Here is a 21,863-nt window from a genome sequence, read left to right as displayed (position 1 = left end):
CACAGGGATGGAAACATGTTGCTAAAATCCAGTTTTAAAAAAAAAAAGCAAACATTTTATGAAAGAAATATTCTGTCTGCAACTATAGGAGCTCCCATTTGATGGGCTGCTGATGTAAATCTATCCAGAAAAGATGCACTCATATATATAAAAATCAAAACAGGCAGGTTTCTCCTTCCAGGCTGGAAAAAACTCCAAAATATATGGCATATTTAACCAATAAAAGGGAGCTAAGCTTTACCCAAGCCTTTCATAATGCACTTCATGAAATATTTTCCTTTTAAAAGAACCACTGGTATTAAATAGAGCTTTTTCTTTACATACAGTATTGGTATATACAAAACAAATACAGAACAAAGACAGACACAAAAAAAAACCAAACCAAAAAAGTGACTTTAATAGTCTTGAAGCTCAGGAATATTTTGGTAGAGGTCCAAAGCCTCTGGGTTTGAGAAAGCTCCCCGCTGCTCAACTTCTTTCCCTGCAATTATTTGCTTCACAGCTACTTCCACTTTCTTCCCATTTACTGTATACTGAAAAACAAAACAGCAAAGATAAAATTACTTTTTTTTTTCCATGTAGTGGTTTTATGAAAATATTCATGAACCCCCCACCAATTCCAGAACTCTATCAAAATTTAGCAGAATGCCTTCTCTTCTGTTACACTTGAAGCACTTTCTTCTGAAAAATCACTTCAGGAGTAGGTAGAATTCAAAGAGTTTGTGTCAGTTTATTACTCCTACTGGCAATTCTGTGAGAACATGATCAAGCTCCAATATAAAACAACAAAACCACGGTATAAACACTAAAAATATTTGGTTTTTATGTTCTGACACATCCAATGTTCAAACATTTGGATTTTTTAAAGGTAGGCTCAAAAAACAAAGCCCAACTGCACTGGGCTTTGGAAGAAGAAAAGCAGGATTTTCTTATCTGAATTGGACAGTTTTTCTAAAAGGGTGAAGTGAAACTGAGCTTAAATGGTCCTCAACACATTTCAAAACAAACCATAACAAATCAAATAAACTGGAACCAACAGAGGCTTCACCTCCACTTGTGAATCCCTCAAATTCTATTACATTGTGTGACTCAAAGGAAGGACCCTGCAGAATAAAACCCAAATTCTTCTCAGGATCAGAGCTGCAATTTGTGACCCAGAAGGAGGATGAGCTGCAGTGTGAGCAGGAGCAGCCCAGGCCTAGCTTGGGTGAGCTCTGGTTTTAGAGGCTCCAAGGCTTTCTGAGCCCCCTCCTGGTGCTGCTGCCACTGAGATTTTGGGGGTGGCAGCTCTGCAAAGCTGACACACAGACCCCTCCTCGATGTTCCTGCCTGCCCCAGGAGCCCACCTGCCTTCCTGCTCCATCTGCTAGGGGAGAACCCAGGCTGGCCCTGGCCTCCAAAGCCACTGAGCCTCCTGAGCGAGCTCCAGGCACCACATTTATCACTGCAGATCACTCAGAACAGGGAAAATAACCTTAGCACACCTTTACAATATTGTCTGGATACAAAAAAATCAACTTTTCCTCACTAGATCTGCTGAAGTCATGTGTAACCCTACCCCTCCTGAGCCACCTTCATCTCTTCTCAACAATCAGCAGCCCAATTGTCACTCGTGCCCAGAAACCACAACAGCCCAGTGGCCTGCAAGGGAACTGCCCTCTTTAAGAAAAGATAAGGCTGTTCAAGGTAAATTAGTTTACTTTAATCAATAAAGCCTGTGGATGATGAGCAGAATGTTTATTTGGTCAGGAGAGAACTAGACAGATTCACACTATGTTTTAAATACTAAATATCCTACTAAAAGCATGGTTTGTGCTGCTAAATCACCTCAGCACAGCTGAGCTGTTTCTACCAGAACAGTGTCAGGATCTGATTGTGTTTTCAGATGAGGAGTCAAGCACGTTTCCAAAAGTAGCAGAAAATAGACAGTTTCCCTTCCCTCCAAGCAAAACTTTTAAAGAAAGATGAGAGACAGCTTTGATCACTTCACCACTGGCAGATTTACCTGAAAGGTAATTAAAAATCACTCAATTCAGTCAATGTGTGAGCTAATTAATGATCTAAGCAGGCTCTCCTGAGGGCAGCCCATCCCAAGCACCTCCCTGCTGTACAACGAGGTGATGCACACAGTTCACAAGTTCAACACTCCACACAAGCTGAGCTGCAGCCCAGAAAATGGGAACTTCAGGGAATTTTACGCTCATGCAAAGACATTTTGAGCCAAGGACTCAAAATCTCCCAACAGCACCCTGAAACAAAATGAACTCAAGAGATCAGGACCAGATTCCTCTGTGGAGCACAGTGTTGCTGAGCCCTACAGCACTTCCACATGGAAAGTTATCCTGCAGGAAAGGGGTGCCAGGTTCAGGTGATGGCTCTGAAGTCTCAAGTCTTTTGTCTGGACACACTCAAGTCCATGTGCAAATGGAGTGGGGAAAACCACACTCTGCACCCCCATTCTGCTGCTCAGAGACACTGAAACATCAGAGAGGGCTGTAAACCAGATATTCCAACTAAAGGGCTCACACAAAGAGCTCCAGCAGAACAGCTTCAGCAGACTGAGCATGAAGAACCTTCAGCTGCACACATTTCTCCCCCTGAACAAGCACAACAATTTCATTTTAATTACTGTTACAGTTAAGACAGTGATAGAGCTCCATTTAAGTGGCTAAACAGATGTAAAAGTGAAATGGTTTACAAGATGATCTTCTGAATTTGCCGAGTGCTCTCAGCCTTCCTAAGAAAGTCACTCCTAACAAGAAAACAAAAACAAAATATGTTTATGGATAGCCAGAAAAGCTAAAGTTAAATGACCTTTTTAATATTTTCTCTGAAGAGGTTTAAGAACACACTATTGAGAAAAAGCAACCCATTTAAAAAACAAAAACCACGCTTAGCTGAAGAGGAGATGAAAAGCTGTTGCTAGGCAACATAGCCAAACTATTTATAAAGCTCGAATACACTTTTGAGATGCTAAAATTTCCACCTACGTGGGTTTGAAGAGCAGTGACAACTGCTCCCTTAATTACTATTCAAGGTGACAAAGAAAACAGCAGGCAGCCTTTTCCCTGACATACCGGGATGCCTTTGGTCTCCAGGATGAGGCTGGGGACGTGCCTGGCAGAGAGCGCGGCGCGGATGGCGTCCTGGATGCGCTTCACCAGGCTGCGGCTGAAGGCGTGGCTGGAGGCCATCTTCAGGAACAGGATCACCCTCTCCTCGCCGTCCTTGTTGTACTGGGGCACGCACAGGCTGTCAGACACCTCCTCGAAGGCTTCCACTGCAAACGGGATCTTTGTTAGAGCTGGGCGTTGTATTCGTGGGGTGCCCCGGTGAAGGGAGGAAGGATGAATCTGACTCCGTGTTCTCAGAAGGATCATTTATTATATTAAAGAGTACTATACTAAACTATACTAAAGAATACAGAAAAGATACTTACAGAGGGCTAAAAACATAATAATGAAAACTCATGACTCTCTCCAGAGTCCTGACACAGCCCAGCACTGATTGGCCAGTGAGTCAAAACAACTCACATGAAACCAGTGGAACAATCTCCAAACACATTCCACATGTGAGCACAACGCAGGAGAAGCAAATGAGATAAGAATTTGTTTTCCTTTTTCTCTGAGGCTTCTCTTTTTCCCAGGAGAAAATCCTGGGCAAAGGGATTTTTCCAGAAAATGCGACTGCCACAGCTGGGCTTTGCAGAGCGTTCAGGACGCGCGGTTTTGGTTATTATGGAACAGAAACACCACCTCCCCTGTGTGGGCAAAGGGAAACAGGCACCCTCTGCCTGGGTTAGGCTTCACTCTGCCTGCTCTGCAGTTTTAGCTCTTATGTGAAAATCCAGGTTTAAGGACCACTGAGGTCCATACAAAAGTTTACTGTTACTTTTGGGACAGAAAAGCTGTTTTCTCTGGCTTTCCCCACTGCAGCACACACAGGGGACAAAGTCCTGGCGACACAAGAGCAAGGAGGCAGCAGGGCCCTGAGTCTCAGGTTAGCAACTCTGCAGGGACAGTTTCCCCCCTGTCACAACAGTCTTTGAAATACAAAGCACAAGCTCAAGAACTACTTCTAATTTTAAGGAAAGGTACAAAAAAAAAATCCACAGTGTCAAGAGCTTGCCTTGAGGGGAAGAAAAGCCTGACAGGTTAGGGGGAAAAGAAAAAACCTGCTCCATAAAATGTTGCTTTTGTATATCCCAATGAGTCACATCCCACCCTACAGATACTTCAGGAAAGCAACCAGTTTCAATTCTACAAAATCAAATTTTACTGATACTAACATACTCTGTACTGTCTCATTTGAAAAACAGCAAGTTTTTCCTTAATCCTTCTAAACAGCTTTTTAATGCTTAAATTTCAGATTTAATGCAACAATGTCATAGCTGGCAGAGGTGGAAAGTTGATTTCATACCTATGTTATAGATTTCAGAACTTCCAAATCTTACTCCATTTGGGTTTAATGTACCATCACTGAAAAATCAGAAAGAAAAAGAAACATTAAAGTGTGATTACAGCTTGATCAAGAGGAAAAATTGATGCAATTAAGCAAGTCACTCTAATGAAAGCAAAACCACATTAGAAACAGAATTTTAAGAGAATTTGAGTCAAAAAGACACTTTACTCATTAGAATGAATCTGTTCAGAGAACAGCAACATTATTAATTCACTCAATTTTGTTTCAAACAGCAACTTTGAAATGCAAACAGTAAATTCAGCCTCAGTTGTGATCCTGGATGTCTGTGAGCACTGACACAGGCACAATTTAATACCTGCCCTTCTGTGAGGAAGTGTTGCTGTAAAACAAGGTGGTGGCCAAGCCAAGACCACAAAAGTTCCCCAGTTCAGCACCTTGAATGTGCTGCACTCTCAATCCCAACTCCTGGGACCATTATGAACCATGGAACAAAACCATGTCCAGTCTTGTGTTCATAAATACCAAAGTGAACCTCGAAATGAGCTCCCTTCCCTCAAATCCAGCTGCTCTGATTAATTTAAGGGTTGAAACCCAGAATGAGAGTAAATAAAATTAATATAAAGCTATCAAGGGTGGCAGAATCATGTGCATTTTACTCCTGGGTGAAGAGTGCAGATTTCCACACTTTTTTCCTCCAAGCACTCCACCAGACCACTGTACCTGCGACCCAGCATGACAATTCCTCCAGTCTTGGGGTTGATTTTGCAGTAATCACCGTGGGCCCAGACACCTGGAGGGGAATGGCAAAGGTTAAGCAGGATTTCCTCATCCAGTCACATTGCGCAACTCGGCTGGCATGAGCTGAGTGAATGAACAGAAATACAGCTGATATTCTCCCCCAGCCAGGGTACAGCACTGAGCTACACCAACAATCCCCACCACAGTGACTGCAAGAACAGCCAGGAGCAGCTCAGAAATCAGATCAGACCCCAGCTTATCATCTGATGGCTTCCTTGCATGACTACACAGCATTCCTTACAAAACCAGCTGCTCTGAACACCTCATTTTGAATTACTGGAAGCATCTTCCACAGAAGTAACAACATTCCCACCTCCATTCATTGTCTTTCTTGATCCTTTTTTTTTTTATGATGCACACTTCTGTACAAGAAGCTTTCTGGGCTTGTGTAACAGGTATCAAAAATTCCCTAGAGAGCTTTTGTGCTTACTGTTCTTTGTCTTAATGCAAAATCAGGTTTGACTTTCCAGTTTTATTTAAGATTGCTACTGCCACAGCAGCCTGCCAAAATCCCAAGTACAACCCAATCCTATTCAAGTTTTTCTGAGGAGAAACACAAACCTCAATTATTTGCACACAAGACCATTTTCCAACTTTAATTGTTGCTATCTCAAGCCTATTTACAAGGAAAGACAGAAAAGGGGTCCAGACAGAACCTCAATGATTTCAGTCTTAAAACTGTCACACAGATTATTTTCTTTTCTATTTTCTGCTGTCAGGCTTACATGCAGCCTGCAACTCTCACATTCCTCAGTTTTCCTGTGTCATTATCTCCTGCTGCACATCCTGACTTTTGTGAATCCACTCTGTACTGTTGCTAATTTATTAAAAAAAAAGTTTCCACATCCAAAAAAAAGCAGCTGGAGATCCTGCTCTTAAAAAATTCCTGGGCACCAGGGGTTTTGGCATTGCTGTGCCACATCAGGAAGAGCCCTGGATGAGCAGAGTCCTCCACAATTACTAAGAAAAGCCTCTGGTCCACTTTACCCTGCAGAAGGCTAAGGCTGCATGTCTGAGGCAGCATGTATTTAATATATATTTAATCCTCATGCTAATGAGGCAGCAGGTCAGCACTTTTCCCTTGGGCTTGACCCCTCCAGGCAGGCAGGAGCAGCCTGGCAGAGAGCAGCACTCACTAACAGCTGACTGCTGCCTGCCCTGTGCAGCCCTTCCAGCTCACATCTGTGCCAAGCACTGCAGCCTGGCACAGGCAGAGCTGCCCAAGGAGAGCAGCAGCCAGCCTGGATTGGAGCTTTGCAGAGATCCTCATTGCTTTTATTTGGATCTCTAATCACAACAAAGCACCAGAAAACAGAGTGAGGTGTTATGAAATGTCATGGCCCACCCTGGAAACTGGGACTCAAAGCTGCACCAGTGGCTGTCACTGGGCAGCAGCAAATAAACCTGTGCCTTCCCTTAGTCTGCACCCTCCAAAGGCCTTCATGCCATACCTGGGAATTTGGAAAAATAAGCCTTTCTGTACTTGCTTCCATTCTCATCATTCCAGAAGTGTGTGGGCTGGCAGGGAATGGGCTTGGTGCAAACCAGCTCTCCACTTTCACCCCAAACTGGCTTTCCTGTGGACAAAAAAAAAATGTATTTTCCACATTTCCCTTCTGTAAATAACAGAGTAACAAAGCAAAGAGCATCTACACTTACTACTTGTTGTTAAAGTTAAGATCACCTCACTACTGTATCTTCACATTTAGGATCACAATTACCTTCATCATTCCATGCTTCCACAGCCATTCCAAGATTTCTAGCCTGAATTTCTCCTTTGTAAACAGGAACTGTAACATTGTGACCCATGAAACATGAAATTATATCTGTTCCGCCTACAATAAAAGAAATCCATTTAGAATATACAGTATTTTTTTGGAAAAAGCCAACCTGAAAACTGCATAGGAACACTGGAGCAGCCAACTGCCAACCTCTGCCAAAGGCTCCTGATGCACACTAAGCAGCATAGAACAAACAGCATTATCCAGCATGTTGTGACTTTTATTAAAAGGTTTTCTTCCTTACTTTATATATCTTGTTATATGTGTATGCCTTTCATGCAGAGCTATCCCTTAAGGCATAGCTTTTCTCCTTTCAACAGTCTCTTTAATCTCATTTAAGGAAATATCCATTTATAGGAGAGAAAACAAACAAGGCCTGCTTACCAGACTTTAGATATTTACAGAATTACTTAGAAATGTTTTCTTGTTTGTTTTCATTAGTTTAAAGTAACCAGTCAGGCTATTCCACTGCACATTTACTCAGCTTTTATACCTTCTCAGCATGGGAGGAGGGGAGCCAGGCCTCCAGGATGAACAGTTATCTTAAGAAAAATAGATACTGTCAAAGTGCTTACTTAACTGGAATATTTATAGTCTTCCTAGGACTTTATGGAAGAGAATTAAGACACAAATCAATCATGTTATCTTTTCTCAAAAATAGGCTTCTGCATTTGAGTCTATTAATGTCTGTAGTAGCAAGTTCTAGATTCAGCACTACTCTTACTGAGCCCAGAGTCTGAGACAACTTCAGGAGCAGAATAGTCACATTTTAAAAATCAAACTGAGTTAAAAAGCTCTTTGAAAAAGTCAGTCCTTGTTACAAAGCAAATGAGGAGGGCTGTGGTGGACCTTACATGAGCAGAAGTTGTCTCAGCCAGCACTGCTCACAACAAACTGCACAGCATGGGGGCTTGATATTTCTCTAATTATATAATCCACAAAAAAAAAAAATCCATCTGCAGTGCCAATTACTTGGCACAAAAGAACTGAAATGGGAACTCTCCAAGAGGTATTTTCTGCTAAAGTCAGCTATATGCAGAACAGTATGTTCTGTAGGTTAATAGAGTCTTTGCTTGATCTCACCCTGCCACCCCTAAGGACAGCCAGTCAAAATAAATGATCATACTTAAAATCCAAAACAACCACCAAAAACACTTTGGAGTGCCTGAGTTTCATTATGGCACAGTGAATTATGCAGAAAAACCTCAGCACTAAAGAGACAGCTCATTCCAGTTTAACTACAACCAATCCCAAATGATCCAAAGCTTCCCAAACAGGCAGGAAGGAGCTGCAGAGGCAGTCAGAGAATTCCTGAGATGCTGCAGCACAAAAGCCTCACCTGAAATGGATCCCAGGAGGACACTGCTTTTTATGTGTTTGTAGACATACTCATAGCTTTGAGATTTGAGAGGGGATCCTGTAGACAGGATAGTGTGGAGTGTTTGGAGATTGTGTGTTTCACCTTAAAAAGGAGAAAAGCAACACAGGTTAAGGCAGAATTTTTCCAAGTGTTTGGAACTGTTTGCCACTACAATCCAGAATAATTACATAAAGGGCTGTGACAAGACAGGGAGCCAGAACCAGGAGAGGAAAGGTAGGAGGGAGGACAGAAGGGATTCACCAGCTTTTTGAAGCTTACATGGTTTTAAATTTTTCTCTTCTAGCACAGCCAGCCACTTTGCACCCGTTCCAAGGATGGTGATCCTAGAGGGAAAAGAAGTTTACATGTTTTGCATATTTAAATATGCTAAGATTCTAAAGACCTGCAATTCCCACTGCAGTGAGCAGAGCTCTTACACACTCTGTACGTGGATTAGACAAACAATGCAGCCTCTCAGAGCTTTCCAAGTGCAAGGCACATCCTTTTGAACTATCAAAATCAGTCAGATCAAATGTCATCTCTGCAGCTTTGAAACTTTTAACTCTATCTTTAAATATTAAGCAAAGCTCTCCCATCTCACAGAGACATTCACTTACATTTACAGGAATTTGTAACTGCAGAACACTCCAAAGACATCACAAAATGTTAGCATGTTTACTTTATTAATGGGCCATAATTTTCCAAGGGTGCCTTGGTACAGTCTTACACAGGAACACTTTGCCATTTCAGGGCACAGTTTGACAATAATTACTTTACTCTGGGACAGCAACCAGTGATTTTCTGGAGATACCCGTTCAGCTTCCAGGGGTGAAAGCCTGAGCTGTCCATGCCTAAATGATCAGGAAACTTGGCCCAGCTGAACAATTCCATCCTGCCCTTGCAAAGGGTATTTAGAGCTCTTCAGTGTAATTAAAACTTGAAACAAAGGCTCTGTTTCTTCCATCTGTCAATGGCAGTGCCAGTTTAATGCTCCTGCTGCCACTCAGGAAATCCTCTTACCTGGCTTCTGCTGATTCATTTTGCATTACAGCAATAAACTCCTCAAGAAAATGCAGAGCTAGGTGAGGATTAGGGACACAGCACAGAGCATGGGCAATACCAACACCAGCAGAGCTTAAACAAGGTCCTGCTAGGCTGCCTTTGACTCCCAAGGCAGGATGGACACTGTTCCAGGCAAGGAGAGGAGATATTTCAACCCTGCCAAAAGGGGATCTCCTCCTTTGCCATGCTGGTGGAGACTCCCCTCAGGTAGGAACAGGCTCCTTGCACACACATCAGTGCACAGAGCAATTTACCAGGCACCTGGGAAGGGCACACAGCATGGTTTGGACTGGAAGGAACCTTAGAGATCATCCAGCTCCAATCCCTGCCATGAGCAGGGAACGTTCCAGCATGAGAGCCCCCAGCCCAGTGCTCTCAGCTCCCCTCTGTGCCAATCCTATGAACTATTTTTACTCTTGTGTAACATCTCACTTTCCTTCCATGCCTCAAACCAGTGCTTATTTTACATTAGAATACAAAATGCTTCTCTATTTTAAGCTCTTTGACACTTCCTCTACAGCACATGTAGAGCCAAATCTCCCTTTATTTCCTTCCAAATGCTACCGAGCTGCATTTAGTCACCAAGCACCAATCCCCCTGCACAGATCACTAATGGATGGCCACTTGAGTCATTCCTGCCACCCAGGATGAGATATCCCGATGATCCCCTGAGAATATGCTCTCTGAAGGAAAGTGTGGTGCATCTTCAGAGGAGAAGGTAATCTTCACATGTTGGAGCCTTTTTTTTTAACATATTTAACATATGAGTGAGCTGGGAACAGACTGCATGATGAAGTACCACCCAGATGGCCACCGCTTTTAGCGCCAGATTACAAAAGTGAGACATGCAGACACATTTATCTTCACTTGCTTTTGGCATGCGGAGACAATGCTTAAAAATAAGCTGGGTTGTTTCTCAATTCTCATTTTTTTTTGCCTGTTGTTCTACCAGGGTTTCTTTGGGGGTGAAGCATGGCTGAAGTTTGTGGGTTTCTTTTGTGTTTTTGTTTTACTGGAAGCATTCTGACTTGGCATTAAGCTTCAGTTGTAATAGCCAGAGACAAAATGTCAGTCTTTAAATATTACATGTCACAAAAGACACTGAAGTTTAAATTATTAATCATGCAGAGTCAGAAAGTGAATCTTTTGTCATCCACTTTCCACCACAAACAATTTTAATTATCAATTAAAAATGACACTTGTTTCACTGGTAATAAAATTCAAATTTACTCCTTACATGTAGCTGGCCAAGTAGGAAAGTTACAAAATAAATTAAAAAAAAAAATCGAAGTTTAACAAAGTGTACAAAGCTAAATGCAATCACAGGGCTTTAGAGCTGTTTATCTGCTACCTGCCATTTCTCTAAGCTTCAAGAAAGGGTGCTGTGAGCATTTTCAGGCACAAAAAATGGCATGAAACAATTACTGAACAGCTTATCAGTATGAATTAGGCATTATAGGTTAAAAAGCAAAATATGAAAATATAAGCAGCCCTGCTGAGCCTTTCCAGTCAATTTATGTCTTTAAGTCAAAGTTCTATATTAAAATTTTAGGTTGAGCTGCTTGAAAAAAGAGCTCTTATTTACTAAGTTCTGAGTGTGCTGAGAAATTACTCTTCAGATTGCTCCCAATTACTGCCTTTTGAAAAGGCTGCTCTTGAAAAGTATTGAACCAAAAGTCTTTGTTTGCCTGGAATTCTAATACCTGACTCCAATTTGAAACAATCAGCTCTTTGTCTCTCCTCCTCTCTCAGAAAATGTTTTAGTACAAATTTTAAAAAGCAGTTCCACCCAGGGCTGAGCCAAAAGATAAACTGTGTCATGCTGTGCACGAGCTCCTGCCCAGGGGAACAGCACCTCCAGGGTGACAGGAGCCAACGCCACCACCCTGATGTAGCCCTGCATACATACCCTAGTCTGTCAGTCAGGTCCCAGAGCACATTTGGGGAAGGAATGAGAGGAGATCCATCATACAGGACCACTGAAGCTCCTGTAGCAAGCGCAGTCACCAGCCAGTTCCACATCATCCAGCCAGTCTGGAGCAGAGAAGAAACCTCCATGAGTTTGTCCCCCCATGCAGCCCCAGCAGTGCTGTCAGCTGGCACAGACCATGAGTTTGTCCCTGCCTGCAGCCCCAGCAGTGCTGTCAGCTGGCACAGGCCATGAGTTTGTCCCTCCATGAGTTTGTCCCTCCATGAGTTTGTCCCTCCATGAGTTTGTCCCTGCCTTCAGCCCCAGCAGAGCTGTCAGCTGGCACAGACCATGAGTTTGTCCCCTCCATGAGTTTGTCCCTGCCTTCAGCCCCAGCAGAGCTGTCAGCTGGCACAGACCATGAGTTTGTCCTCCCCATGAGTTTGTCCCTCCATGAGTTTGTCCCTGCCTTCAGCCCCAGCAGAGCTGTCAGCTGGCACAGCAGCCACAGCCAGCTCCACAAGGATGCACTGGTGCAGATCTTGGCAGAAGCTGGACCCCAGCTCAGTCCCTGCCCTCATGCAAGAGGTGCCACCTTCCCCTCCACTCCCCCTGCCTGAAGTTGTCCTGCTGTGAAAGCCACAGCAGAGATTTTGTCAGATCACATCAGCACTAAGGCTGAAGCTCTGCTCACCCTCTCACCTGTCCCAGGCTGCCTGCTCCTGATGGATGTTGATCCAAGTGATGCCTACCAACACCTAATGAGCTGGGGATTCCATGGCTCCCTGCACACACAGCTTTCAGCAGGAGCCAGGACAAGGCAGAGACAAGGCAATTACCATGATCCCTCCATGGAGATACTGCAAACTGACTAGTCATGTTAAAGTTCACAAGGGAACTCATGAGGAAAGACAGCCTTCTCAAACTGCTACAGCCACTTAGGAAGGCTTAGGAATCATTTTTCCTGATTACAGCACTTAGGAAGGCTTAGGAATCATTTTTCCTGATTACAGCATTAGGAAGAACACCCCCACTAAATAACTGAACCCCACACAGATGAGGTTCATCCCTTTTCCTTTATCAAGCTTGGAGCTGGGCAGTTTCTCTCCTCACAAACAAAACAGACAAATTCTCATCTCGAGTATGACCTAGCCCTGCAGGAAGGTGGAATCTGATTTGTAGGTGATATTGATGAGGCAGCTTGATCAATACACCTAAGAGACTAAAATCAATCCATTTTCTTCACCAGTTAGGTCAGAAACATTTAACATGGGTTTGACCTTTCATCAGAAAGGTCCCTGCTGCATTTTATTATTTCACCTGATTTTTTTTTTAAACTCAGATGGAACAATCCCTTGCAGTAAAAAAACTTAACACACAAACGAGTGTACTTGTGGATTTGTATGACAAGTTGTCCCATCTTTACAGGAAAAAGATGTTACAGTGTCTCTAAAAATGCCTGAAGCCCCACTTGCCGTTGTGTAGTACATGATCACATCACTGCTGCTCATGTTGCCATGAAGAATGTGCTCCTTCAGGTGCTGGATGAGGGTACCCTGCAAAAAGAAAGCAAAATACAAGATCACACTAATGAAAAAGCAAAACTCTGACAGCACATTAAGACTTAAAAAACACTAACAATCAATAGCTTGCAGGATGTAGTCCAGGATTAAAGCAAGTATTCCCTTCCAGTACCACTGAATAAATCCCAGGCCTATCTAACAGCAGCAGCAATTGCATTCTCCATTTTCTCACATAACTTTTCAGCCTTTCTCATTAGACCTCGGCAATTCCCACTGCACATCACTTTTAATCCATGGAATAAACAACTCCCTTCCCTTCCACTCCACACAGCCATCAGTTGCAGAGTACTCCATGCAGACCCTGATTTTAACAGCAGGCTTTCAGCAGCCAGACTTTCCAAGAGAAGCCCTTTGACAGTTTCATTTTCAGTGAATTTGGGCAATGGGAGGAGTGAAGAACTGAGAGCTGCCACAAACTGCAGCAGCTGCTGAACATTAGCACCATGTGTCCAAATTATCTTATCTATTAACATCTAGGAGACAAAAGACCTGACAGCACAGATCTCTTGTAAACACAAATGTGAGATGTCTCACTGCTCAGAGCATCAATATTAATAATGGCCTGAAATGTATTATTTCCTTTTGTTGGAAATGCTGCTAAACCACCTTCCTGATCATCATTAAAGCACAAGTTGCTAGGATAAATAAATTTACAGACTACTTCATTAAGCCACTTCACTGCAGTGACAAATTAATGTAGCCAATGTTAAAATAAAAAATGGGTTTTGCATTTATGCAAGGAGTCATAGTGAAACTATTAAGAGCCTCGTAAGCATGAAACAAGATTTACACTGAAAGAAAACAGATTACAGATAAACATTCAAAATGAAAAAGGAGAGTCATAAAACTGGCACATGCTTCGGGAGAAAAAGCAGAAAACATTAAATAAAAATAAAGGAGTAAATCTTATTTTCACTCCACTGCTCAAAGGAACCAGGTCTGAATTCACCTACTGCTGTTTGAACACCCTCAGCTGTCACAACGCTGCCATCTAGCTACAGCTGCCATCTCCTACAGCTGAACATCTCCCAAAAATCGGGATTTAGAAACACTGTGTCGAACTGAACTGGTACGGTTGCCCAAAGCATTGCAGGTGTTTACATAATTACTGCATTTGTAAAGGAAAGCCCATTGCTCCTGCAGGAGATTCTGAAAGAGCCACGCAAAATACCAAAATTAAAAGTAATATTCAATTCAGATAAATACTGGTTTTCTTTTTCCTTCGTTTAGTTTTTGCTGCTTCACAGTTTTGGAACCAAGAGGGGATTTTTGAGAATGGTTTTAGGTGTAGGCTATGAGCAATTTCCCTGCAAAAGCTGGTACATCTCAGGCTGGAAACAAAAGGACTCTGGGAGAAGGCAGAGCTGCTCTGAACTCACAGCCCAAAATGCTCTTGAGTTAATTTACAGGACTCATTTATTTACAGGACTTTTACAACCCCAAGCATTTCCTACACCAGGGATCTGCAGCACTGCAGAGCTTTACACCCAAGCCTGGAGATGGACAGATGTGAACTGAAGAGGATTTGAGCTCAAAATTCTCTCCTTGGAGAGCTGGGAGCAGGGAATAACTGCAAAGGCAAGAAGAAGCACCAGTGCTTTTAGGACTAAAGAATAACAATTACTAAGGTTGTTCTGCAGCACACCCAACTGGCCAAAACCACACAGCTTTGCTTCCAGGATCAAAAAAATAGCCTACTCCTCTGAGCCACCATTTTTTGTATCATCTCCCATGCCCTGGCTTCATTGTCTTTATTTATGTATGTCATTTCACTGTGGAGCAAGAAAACAGACCAGAAACTCACTGCAGAATCAGATAAACTGGGTTGTGAAGTTCAAGCAAGCTGCCTATTGGCATCTAAAATCAGTACAGTAACAAACCAGCATTGCAGCACACTATAAATAAGCAAGAATTTAAATGTCTTCACCAAAATGTCATCTCTTCTTGCTGTTTTTACTAACAAAAACACATTTGGTTTAAACTAAGGTTGAAAAATAAAACAAAGACAGTAGGCTAATCTGCCTTTTTAAAAATCAAATCAAAGCAAATCATCCTATTAATTCCAGTGGAAACAAGATTAAGCCTAGAACAAACAGACAAACCCCATCAAGTGTGTAAAAGGCATCTAAGAATTTATTTGCACGGACTTTGTGTAGGCCCTATTTAAACACTGAGGTCCCTAATTTAACAATTGGCTTTTCAGCCAGAGGTGCTAGCAGCAGGAAAAAAAAAAAAATCAATCTGCACTAAAACTACAGAGCTGCTCAGTGGAAACATCATCACAAACAAGAGATCTTACTCATCCATCCACCCAGCAAGGATGAGTAGTCTGGCCCCAAACTCTAAGGTAGCTCTGCACATGACTCAGGAGAGCAGAGTCATGATTCAGGGCAAGCTAGCAGGTAAGATGGGAAAAGAAAGAACTTTGCAAAGAAAAGTCCTATTTTCTGATCTACAGCTATTTTTCATCTCTAGTGTTTATCACCCATCTCTGAACAAAACACCTGTCCTGTTTTTGCTAATCCACCCCTGCAAGTATTTACCCAGTCTAAAGGCAGCACAGCTTCAAAACAGCTGTCAAACTTCAAAACCCACCTCCTTTCTTCTTCACAAACACTGGATTTGTGTCCCAAAGGGACCATTTGGTGCTGCTGGTATGATCTCCTGCTGATTGATAACTCAAAGCAGAGTGTTTACAGGCAGCAGGGGATTTGTCTGGGGGCAAATCCTCCAGTCCCTGCCATCAAAGAGAGGCAAGAACACCCACACTGGGGGCACAGCATCAAAGGATGCTGCCCCCAGGCCACCCAGCCCTGCAGGGTGCTCACCCTGCCTTGCAGAGCAAACAGCAGGAGTGAGGCACTGGCTAAAAGCTGTGCAGTTCCATTTACACTCATTGCTGCAAATGCTCTAACAACACATCCTGCCTGCCTTCAATGGGGAAAAACCTGCCTTCCATCAAGGATTATAGCAGAATTTAAGGTTTAGCACTGCTGCAGTCACTTCCTCTATTTTAAGAGCTTTGGAACATCAAGAGCATGTGGAAAGAATGTGAGCAAGGGTCATTCTGGCACCAATATCAGATATCTTTAGCCACAACAAGACACTGCCTCAAGCAGTTTCCATGCAATGTAAAACCCACACTCAATGAGATTCCAACTCTCTGCCTTCCTTCCTTCAAGCCTGAGGAGGATGACATACTCTAAACTGATAAACATGAAGTAATGCTCAAGGTAAAATATTATTCAAGCTCCCTATGGGCCTCAAGCTAACCATGTCTAAAGATCAGCTGCAAACACCGAATTCAAGTTATTTGACTTTTCTTCTTCAAATATCAGTCAGGCCACTTCTGCTGGTGCTTTTGTGAATGACATTTGCTCCCAGGAAACACCTGGAATCTGAAAGGACTCCACACTGATTTCTAAACCAGAGTATTTTATATCCTTACCAATCCACACTAACAAATAAAAACATTCACTGTCAAGTTACTGAAAAACCATCAGCAATCAATTCTTGCTTAAAACACATCACAGAGTGATGCTGTTAAAGGAAAAATGTAAGCCAAGCAGTAAAGCAGAGCCAGTGCAGCTCCAGGAGGGAGAACATACCCCTGCTGAGTGAACCATGCATTTTGGTGCCCCTGTGGTGCCTGAGGAATACATGATAAAGAGAGGATGGCTGAAAGGCAGCTGCTCAAACTCCAGCTGGGGAGCCTGGTCTCCTTTCCCAGTGGCAAGGAAGTCTTCTAAAAAGACACTGCATAAGAAGGAGGAGGAAAAAAAGGAACATTTCAAAACTTTCTGAAAGCATTACCCCAGCCCGTGTGTAAGATCACCTCTGGACTCAGCAGAGCTCCCATTACCTGTTTGGAATCTTAGAAATATCTATGGTTTCTCTTGAAGATACATATGGAATCACCACCACTTTCTTTAGGTCTGGAAGTCCTGGAAGAAGGAAGAAAATTGTTTTTTTTACATTGAGTTACATTAGCAAAGGTCTTTTCTGCCTGATTGAATCATACAGTGTAATGCACCAAGTAACAGAAATAATTCTGATGCACTGAGTATTGAAACCCCAGAGGACGGAGTTGTTACCCAAGATGTAATTTCCTCAATGCTGCCAGCCTTTTAGGTGTAAATCTGCAAGCTTTAGTGCTGTAATGCCTCCCCATTTGTCTTCAGCAGCACTTTGCTTGAGCTTGAAAACACCATCACCAGCCCCTGCTCCCACTGTTGGCTAATTTCTGATGATCTATTAAAGTCAAGCAAGCAGAAGACTGTCAAAATTACAGAAAAGACCATTCAGCTTTTACCCAAATGTGTTCTGAAAGCCTCAGTGGCCACTGTGGCTGTAAAGAAGGAAGGACAGCAACAAGCAGTGGCAGGGCAGGCTCTGAGGGCTCACAGAACCACAGAGCAGGTGGGATGCAGTGAAATTACCTTTTACCACCCTCAGCAGCTTTTCCAAGTGGTTGTGCTCTTTGCCATTGTATATAACAGCTTCAACAGAAAAGATGAGTTTAGGCTGAATTTGGGAAAATCTGTCCAGTACACCCTAGGGATAAAGAGAAAAATGTGTTAAAATGAAATTAACTGCTCCAGTAGGAAACTTCAGTGGGAGCTAAATGTAAATTTCAAAACAAGCACGGAATAAGAACAGGCATTAACAGGAGAGTTGTTAAAAGACTGCCTGCTTGTCTTTCACTCACACAGGATCTCTGAAGCACAACAGGTTTGTAACAATTAATTCATGACCCCCAACCAGACCAACCAATGATCAAACCCCCACGGATCACTTAGAGAAAGGCCAAGCTCACAAAGTCCTAAACAGCTAAAAAATCACCCTGCAGGTCAGACTGGACTCATGTAAAGAGGACAGGCAGCTGTGATGTGAGCAGAACTGGGCACTTGGTGCCCAGGAAGGTGCACAGGACTCCTGCTGCACCTGCAGGAGCAGCTCCACGTGCCCCAGCTGCTCTGACAGAGGCTGGGGGGACAAACACCATCCGGGGGGGGATGGCACTGATGGTGAGGGGCCCCCACATGGACTGGCAGCTTTGTTCTGCCACCAGTAACAAAAGAAACCCCACCAGTGGTTTTTTAGCAAAATAAATTGATGTTGAACACACACAGGCTACCAACAAAAGATACCACAGCTCCTTCAGTATCTCTGCAGCACAACACATTCAAATGCTAAACTTTCAGGTGTCTCCTCCAGCTTACACTGTGTTCAGTAATTTACCACAGCTATCATCCTATTTGAGATTAAAACCCTCCTGGCATTTACTGTTTTCCATGTACACTGCATGCAGCAGCCTACCAGAAATGGATCTTTTTGTATTCAACAGCAAGAAGCAAATCCTTTCAATAAAAGCTCTCAGCACACTGATGTTCAAACCTCTCTAGTTCCATTACCTGAAGCATTAAGAAGTACAAGATTACACAATACTGTAAAATTGTCAGCTAAGTGTTCAAGAACAATCTCCTAAATCACATTGCAGAAATCAGACTTGAGTCATCTGCTTATTCTTCCCAGCATTCTTCATTTTTCTGTTTTCTATTTTGCCCCTCTACATTGCAGCCAAAATGAGAAACAAATTATTACCAAAACTGAAGATGAAAGCAAAAACATCATGGTCAACTCATCTCTGTTTCCAAGCTGGGCTGCTCAGCATTGCAAAAAAACCTGCTGCAAAAGGACAGGAGTTCTGTCCAGACAGTTTGTCCATGCTACAAGAACCCACAGGTAAGGGATATGGCTACATATAAATGTATTAGCTGAGAATGTCACTTAACAGCTTTCCCTCCTATCAAACATGTATTTCCTTCTCCTTGTTCACATGATGAGAAAACACAGTGACAATGCACTGACATTCAAATTTCTCGATTACTTTAAAACAAAAAATCACCAGAGTCTGTTCTGGTGACAGAAGAAGCTTTCAAGAAGCCCCATGCATGTTACCTAACAAACTCAGAAATGGAGATTCAATTAATACATTACAGTTACTCTAAGGGAGTAGGAAGAGAGATTTCCTGCTTCTTTGGTAAACTCTCTACATCTTGCTTTGCTCCATTTCCCAGAACAGCCCAAGCAGCCCCTTGTACACGTGTGCATCCCCTCATGCTGAGTGCAGGGCACACACATCCCATTTCCATGCTGCATGATGGTTAAAAATTAAGACCAATGAGCACTGCGGGTACTCTAAAGAGAAGAATCAGATCTGAAGAGAAGTGAGAATCAGAAGCAGAGATGGCTCCAGCTCTCAGGGTCCTACCAAAGCTGCTAACACACCCAGTTAAATTTATTAGCACTGGCAGCATCAAACCCCACAGGGCAGCCTGGTATGATACAAAGGCAATACAGACAGATGGAACACGTAATTGCTACACTGGAACTCCAATCCAAGCAGATGGCTCAGCAAGGAATTCCTTCCACAGACAGCTCAGGTGTAGCAGATATGGCTCACTCTATCCCACGAGCTTCCAGTTCAGTCCAAAAAATCGTGCAGGGCCCACAAATGGAGCTGCACTGAGCTCACCAAAGGCTCCTCACCAGCTCTGGGAGCAGAGCTTCATGAACTCACAAACCCACCCATTTCTCATGCACAGGCCAGCACTTTGCCATGAGTTTCTAGGAAGGGACAGCAGGGAGCAGAGGGATGGAGCAGCAGCTGCCAAGAGTGGCGTGCTGCGTGGGAGGCAGCTCAGTGGCTCCTGACAGGAGACTTCCTCAAGCCTTGGAGCCTTGGAGGGATGGCATTCAGAGCCTGCAGTGTGTAGGCAGCTCTGAGGAGTGACATTTCTGAGCCTCACAGAACACATACACACAATTGGACTTCAAACACTGGAAATGCTACACTATTCCTCCAAGCACAAAAATTTGTTTATATTAATAGGACATCACAAAAGGAGGAACAGCTTTTCCTCAGGGTGGAAGCCAATGTCTCTGAGGGCCTCTGCTGATCTCCCTCATGATTTCAGGATTTGAATTCATGCCAACACACGCTGCCAAAGGAAAATAAATGATATTGATGGCACTGCAGCTCCAAGGCCAAGTTCCATTAAAAAGCTATCACCAAAAACTAAAAGCTGGGCACTGAAAACAACAGCACACCAACATGGACAGAAAACACAGCAGCCCTTTGTAATGCAAGTAAAGTGAGCAAGCTTCCCCCAGACAAGAGATCGAATCACATTGCACAAAACACTCCATACCATCATTTTCTGAGCAAGCAGAAAATATTTGTAGAACAGATTGATCATTACATGCTGTAATGATTTTTTTAATCATTTTTTTCCCCAATGATACAGCCTCAAGTGTAAGAACATGGAATGCTGCTGCCCTCTAGTGCTAATCCAGGAATGATTATTCCATACATTTCCCAGTCACTGGGGTTAGACACTGAAACTGAGGGGTTTATGTAAAAACATTGCTCTCTGCACTGGGCAATCCAAAACCACTGCATTTTTCATATGTAAATTTTCAGATAGAAGACAGGTTTAATACCCCTCTTTGAAGTGATTTAGATCTGTTGTTGATGTGTGCTAAAAACTTTCCAAACCAAGCAGAATACAGTCCCAAAGTTTCCAGGGCACATCTGTTTGGACGTCACAATTCCACGCACAGCATTTATTTCTACACTAAAAACAGTTAATCAGGTTAGTGACATTAGCATCAAATTCCTCACTGTTGGCAAATAAAGCCTTGTGGAAAAGACCAACCAGGGTAGTGCTGAGTTCACCCTGACAGGAGGCAAAGGATGGGACTGCTTGGGCAAAAGAAACTGGAGTGTGGAGATTGGAGTGTGGCTCAGCCTGGGGCAGGATTTGGGAAGAAGAGCCAAGCTCAGACAACTCTGCTGCTCATCTGCACATTTAATATGACAAAAGCTCACCAAGATCATGGAGTGCATGTGAAAATATCCCAAGAGTGAGCAGCTAAAGGCACTCAAAGCACCCAGCTGCAGATCAGCAGTGACAACTGAGAGCAGCTGGGAGTGCTGGGCTGTGCCAGGAGGTGGCAGCAAGGCTGAAGGGAACAGAAGCCATCTGCCACCTGAACCCATCACCCTCCCGTTGGTCTGGGACACGGGGAGGGCTGCCCTGCACAGGCACCGGGGCTACTCACGTTAATGCCAAAGTCTGGGGACGTGGAGCTCCAGATGGCACCAATGCTCGCAGCTGCCAGCATTGCTTCCACTGCGTGGATGCTGTTGGGCAAGTAACCTAGGGCAGAGGTGGGATGGTTAGAGATGGAACAACACAAAAAAATATACAATATATACATTAAACAGGTTGTAAAAGTGCAAAAATCCTAGACTGAAGCACACTTTGAAGTGTTCCACACAATTGATGGCGCACCTTGAAGCAAAGTTACACAAGGAATTAGTAATAAATTCATTTATCTACACTATTACTCCCAAGTGTTCCTGCTTAATTAATAAGCCTTTCAGGATGAGAGGGCAGCACAAGGAAAAGAGTAACTGGGAGAGAAAATTAGTGCATTGATTAGGTTATACAGAGACTCAGAATACAGCAGCATGCAGGGGGACAGAACAAGACTGCAGGAACAGCCATCAGAGAAAGATCCAGTATCTGTAAGCAAAGATCATAAATAGCTCAAGAGCAGGGATTCAGCCCCACAAAGCTAAATGTTGGCTGGTTGACACCGCCAGAATCTTAAACACAAACAAGCAAAACCAGTGTCTCAGCTGATAAGGGAGTAACAGAGTGGGACAAGCCCTGGAACATTCCCACACAAATGTGGCTCTTCAGGTTTCTCTCATTAGCTTGCAGCAAGATTTCAGGATTTAAATTCAATTTATCACGGCATACAGAATAAATTAATGTCAGGAAAGTCAGATTTTAGTTTCAGTGAGCTCAATTTGAGCAACTCTCCAGGAGGGGCTGGGTGGCTGAGTCTGACTCTGCAGTGCTCAGAATGCAGCC

General features: G+C 43.2%; 1 protein-coding gene across 1 annotated transcript in view; it reads right to left on the bottom strand.

The window, feature by feature from the left end:
• Positions 1-375: 375 nt before the first annotated feature.
• AACS (acetoacetyl-CoA synthetase) overlaps positions 376-21,863 on the bottom strand; it is a 35,068-nt gene continuing 13,580 nt past the window's right edge. The window contains exons 5-18 of the mRNA XM_064392139.1: positions 21,043-21,140; positions 17,355-17,469; positions 16,778-16,859; positions 16,524-16,671; positions 12,808-12,888; positions 11,333-11,457; positions 8,641-8,705; positions 8,341-8,463; positions 6,942-7,055; positions 6,672-6,797; positions 5,143-5,212; positions 4,420-4,478; positions 3,078-3,280; positions 376-533 (exon numbers count right to left, since the gene is read on the bottom strand). Of these exons, the coding sequence (XP_064248209.1) occupies positions 396-533; positions 3,078-3,280; positions 4,420-4,478; positions 5,143-5,212; positions 6,672-6,797; positions 6,942-7,055; positions 8,341-8,463; positions 8,641-8,705; positions 11,333-11,457; positions 12,808-12,888; positions 16,524-16,671; positions 16,778-16,859; positions 17,355-17,469; positions 21,043-21,140 (1,547 nt within the window). The 3' untranslated portion in view covers positions 376-395. The remainder of the gene's footprint in view (positions 534-3,077; positions 3,281-4,419; positions 4,479-5,142; positions 5,213-6,671; positions 6,798-6,941; positions 7,056-8,340; positions 8,464-8,640; positions 8,706-11,332; positions 11,458-12,807; positions 12,889-16,523; positions 16,672-16,777; positions 16,860-17,354; positions 17,470-21,042; positions 21,141-21,863) is intronic.

This window comes from Passer domesticus, chromosome 17 (assembly GCF_036417665.1).
Source record: "Passer domesticus isolate bPasDom1 chromosome 17, bPasDom1.hap1, whole genome shotgun sequence".
In the NCBI taxonomy this organism is placed as follows: domain Eukaryota; kingdom Metazoa; phylum Chordata; class Aves; order Passeriformes; family Passeridae; genus Passer; species Passer domesticus.
This window is presented reverse-complemented; position numbering and strand designations above follow the sequence as displayed.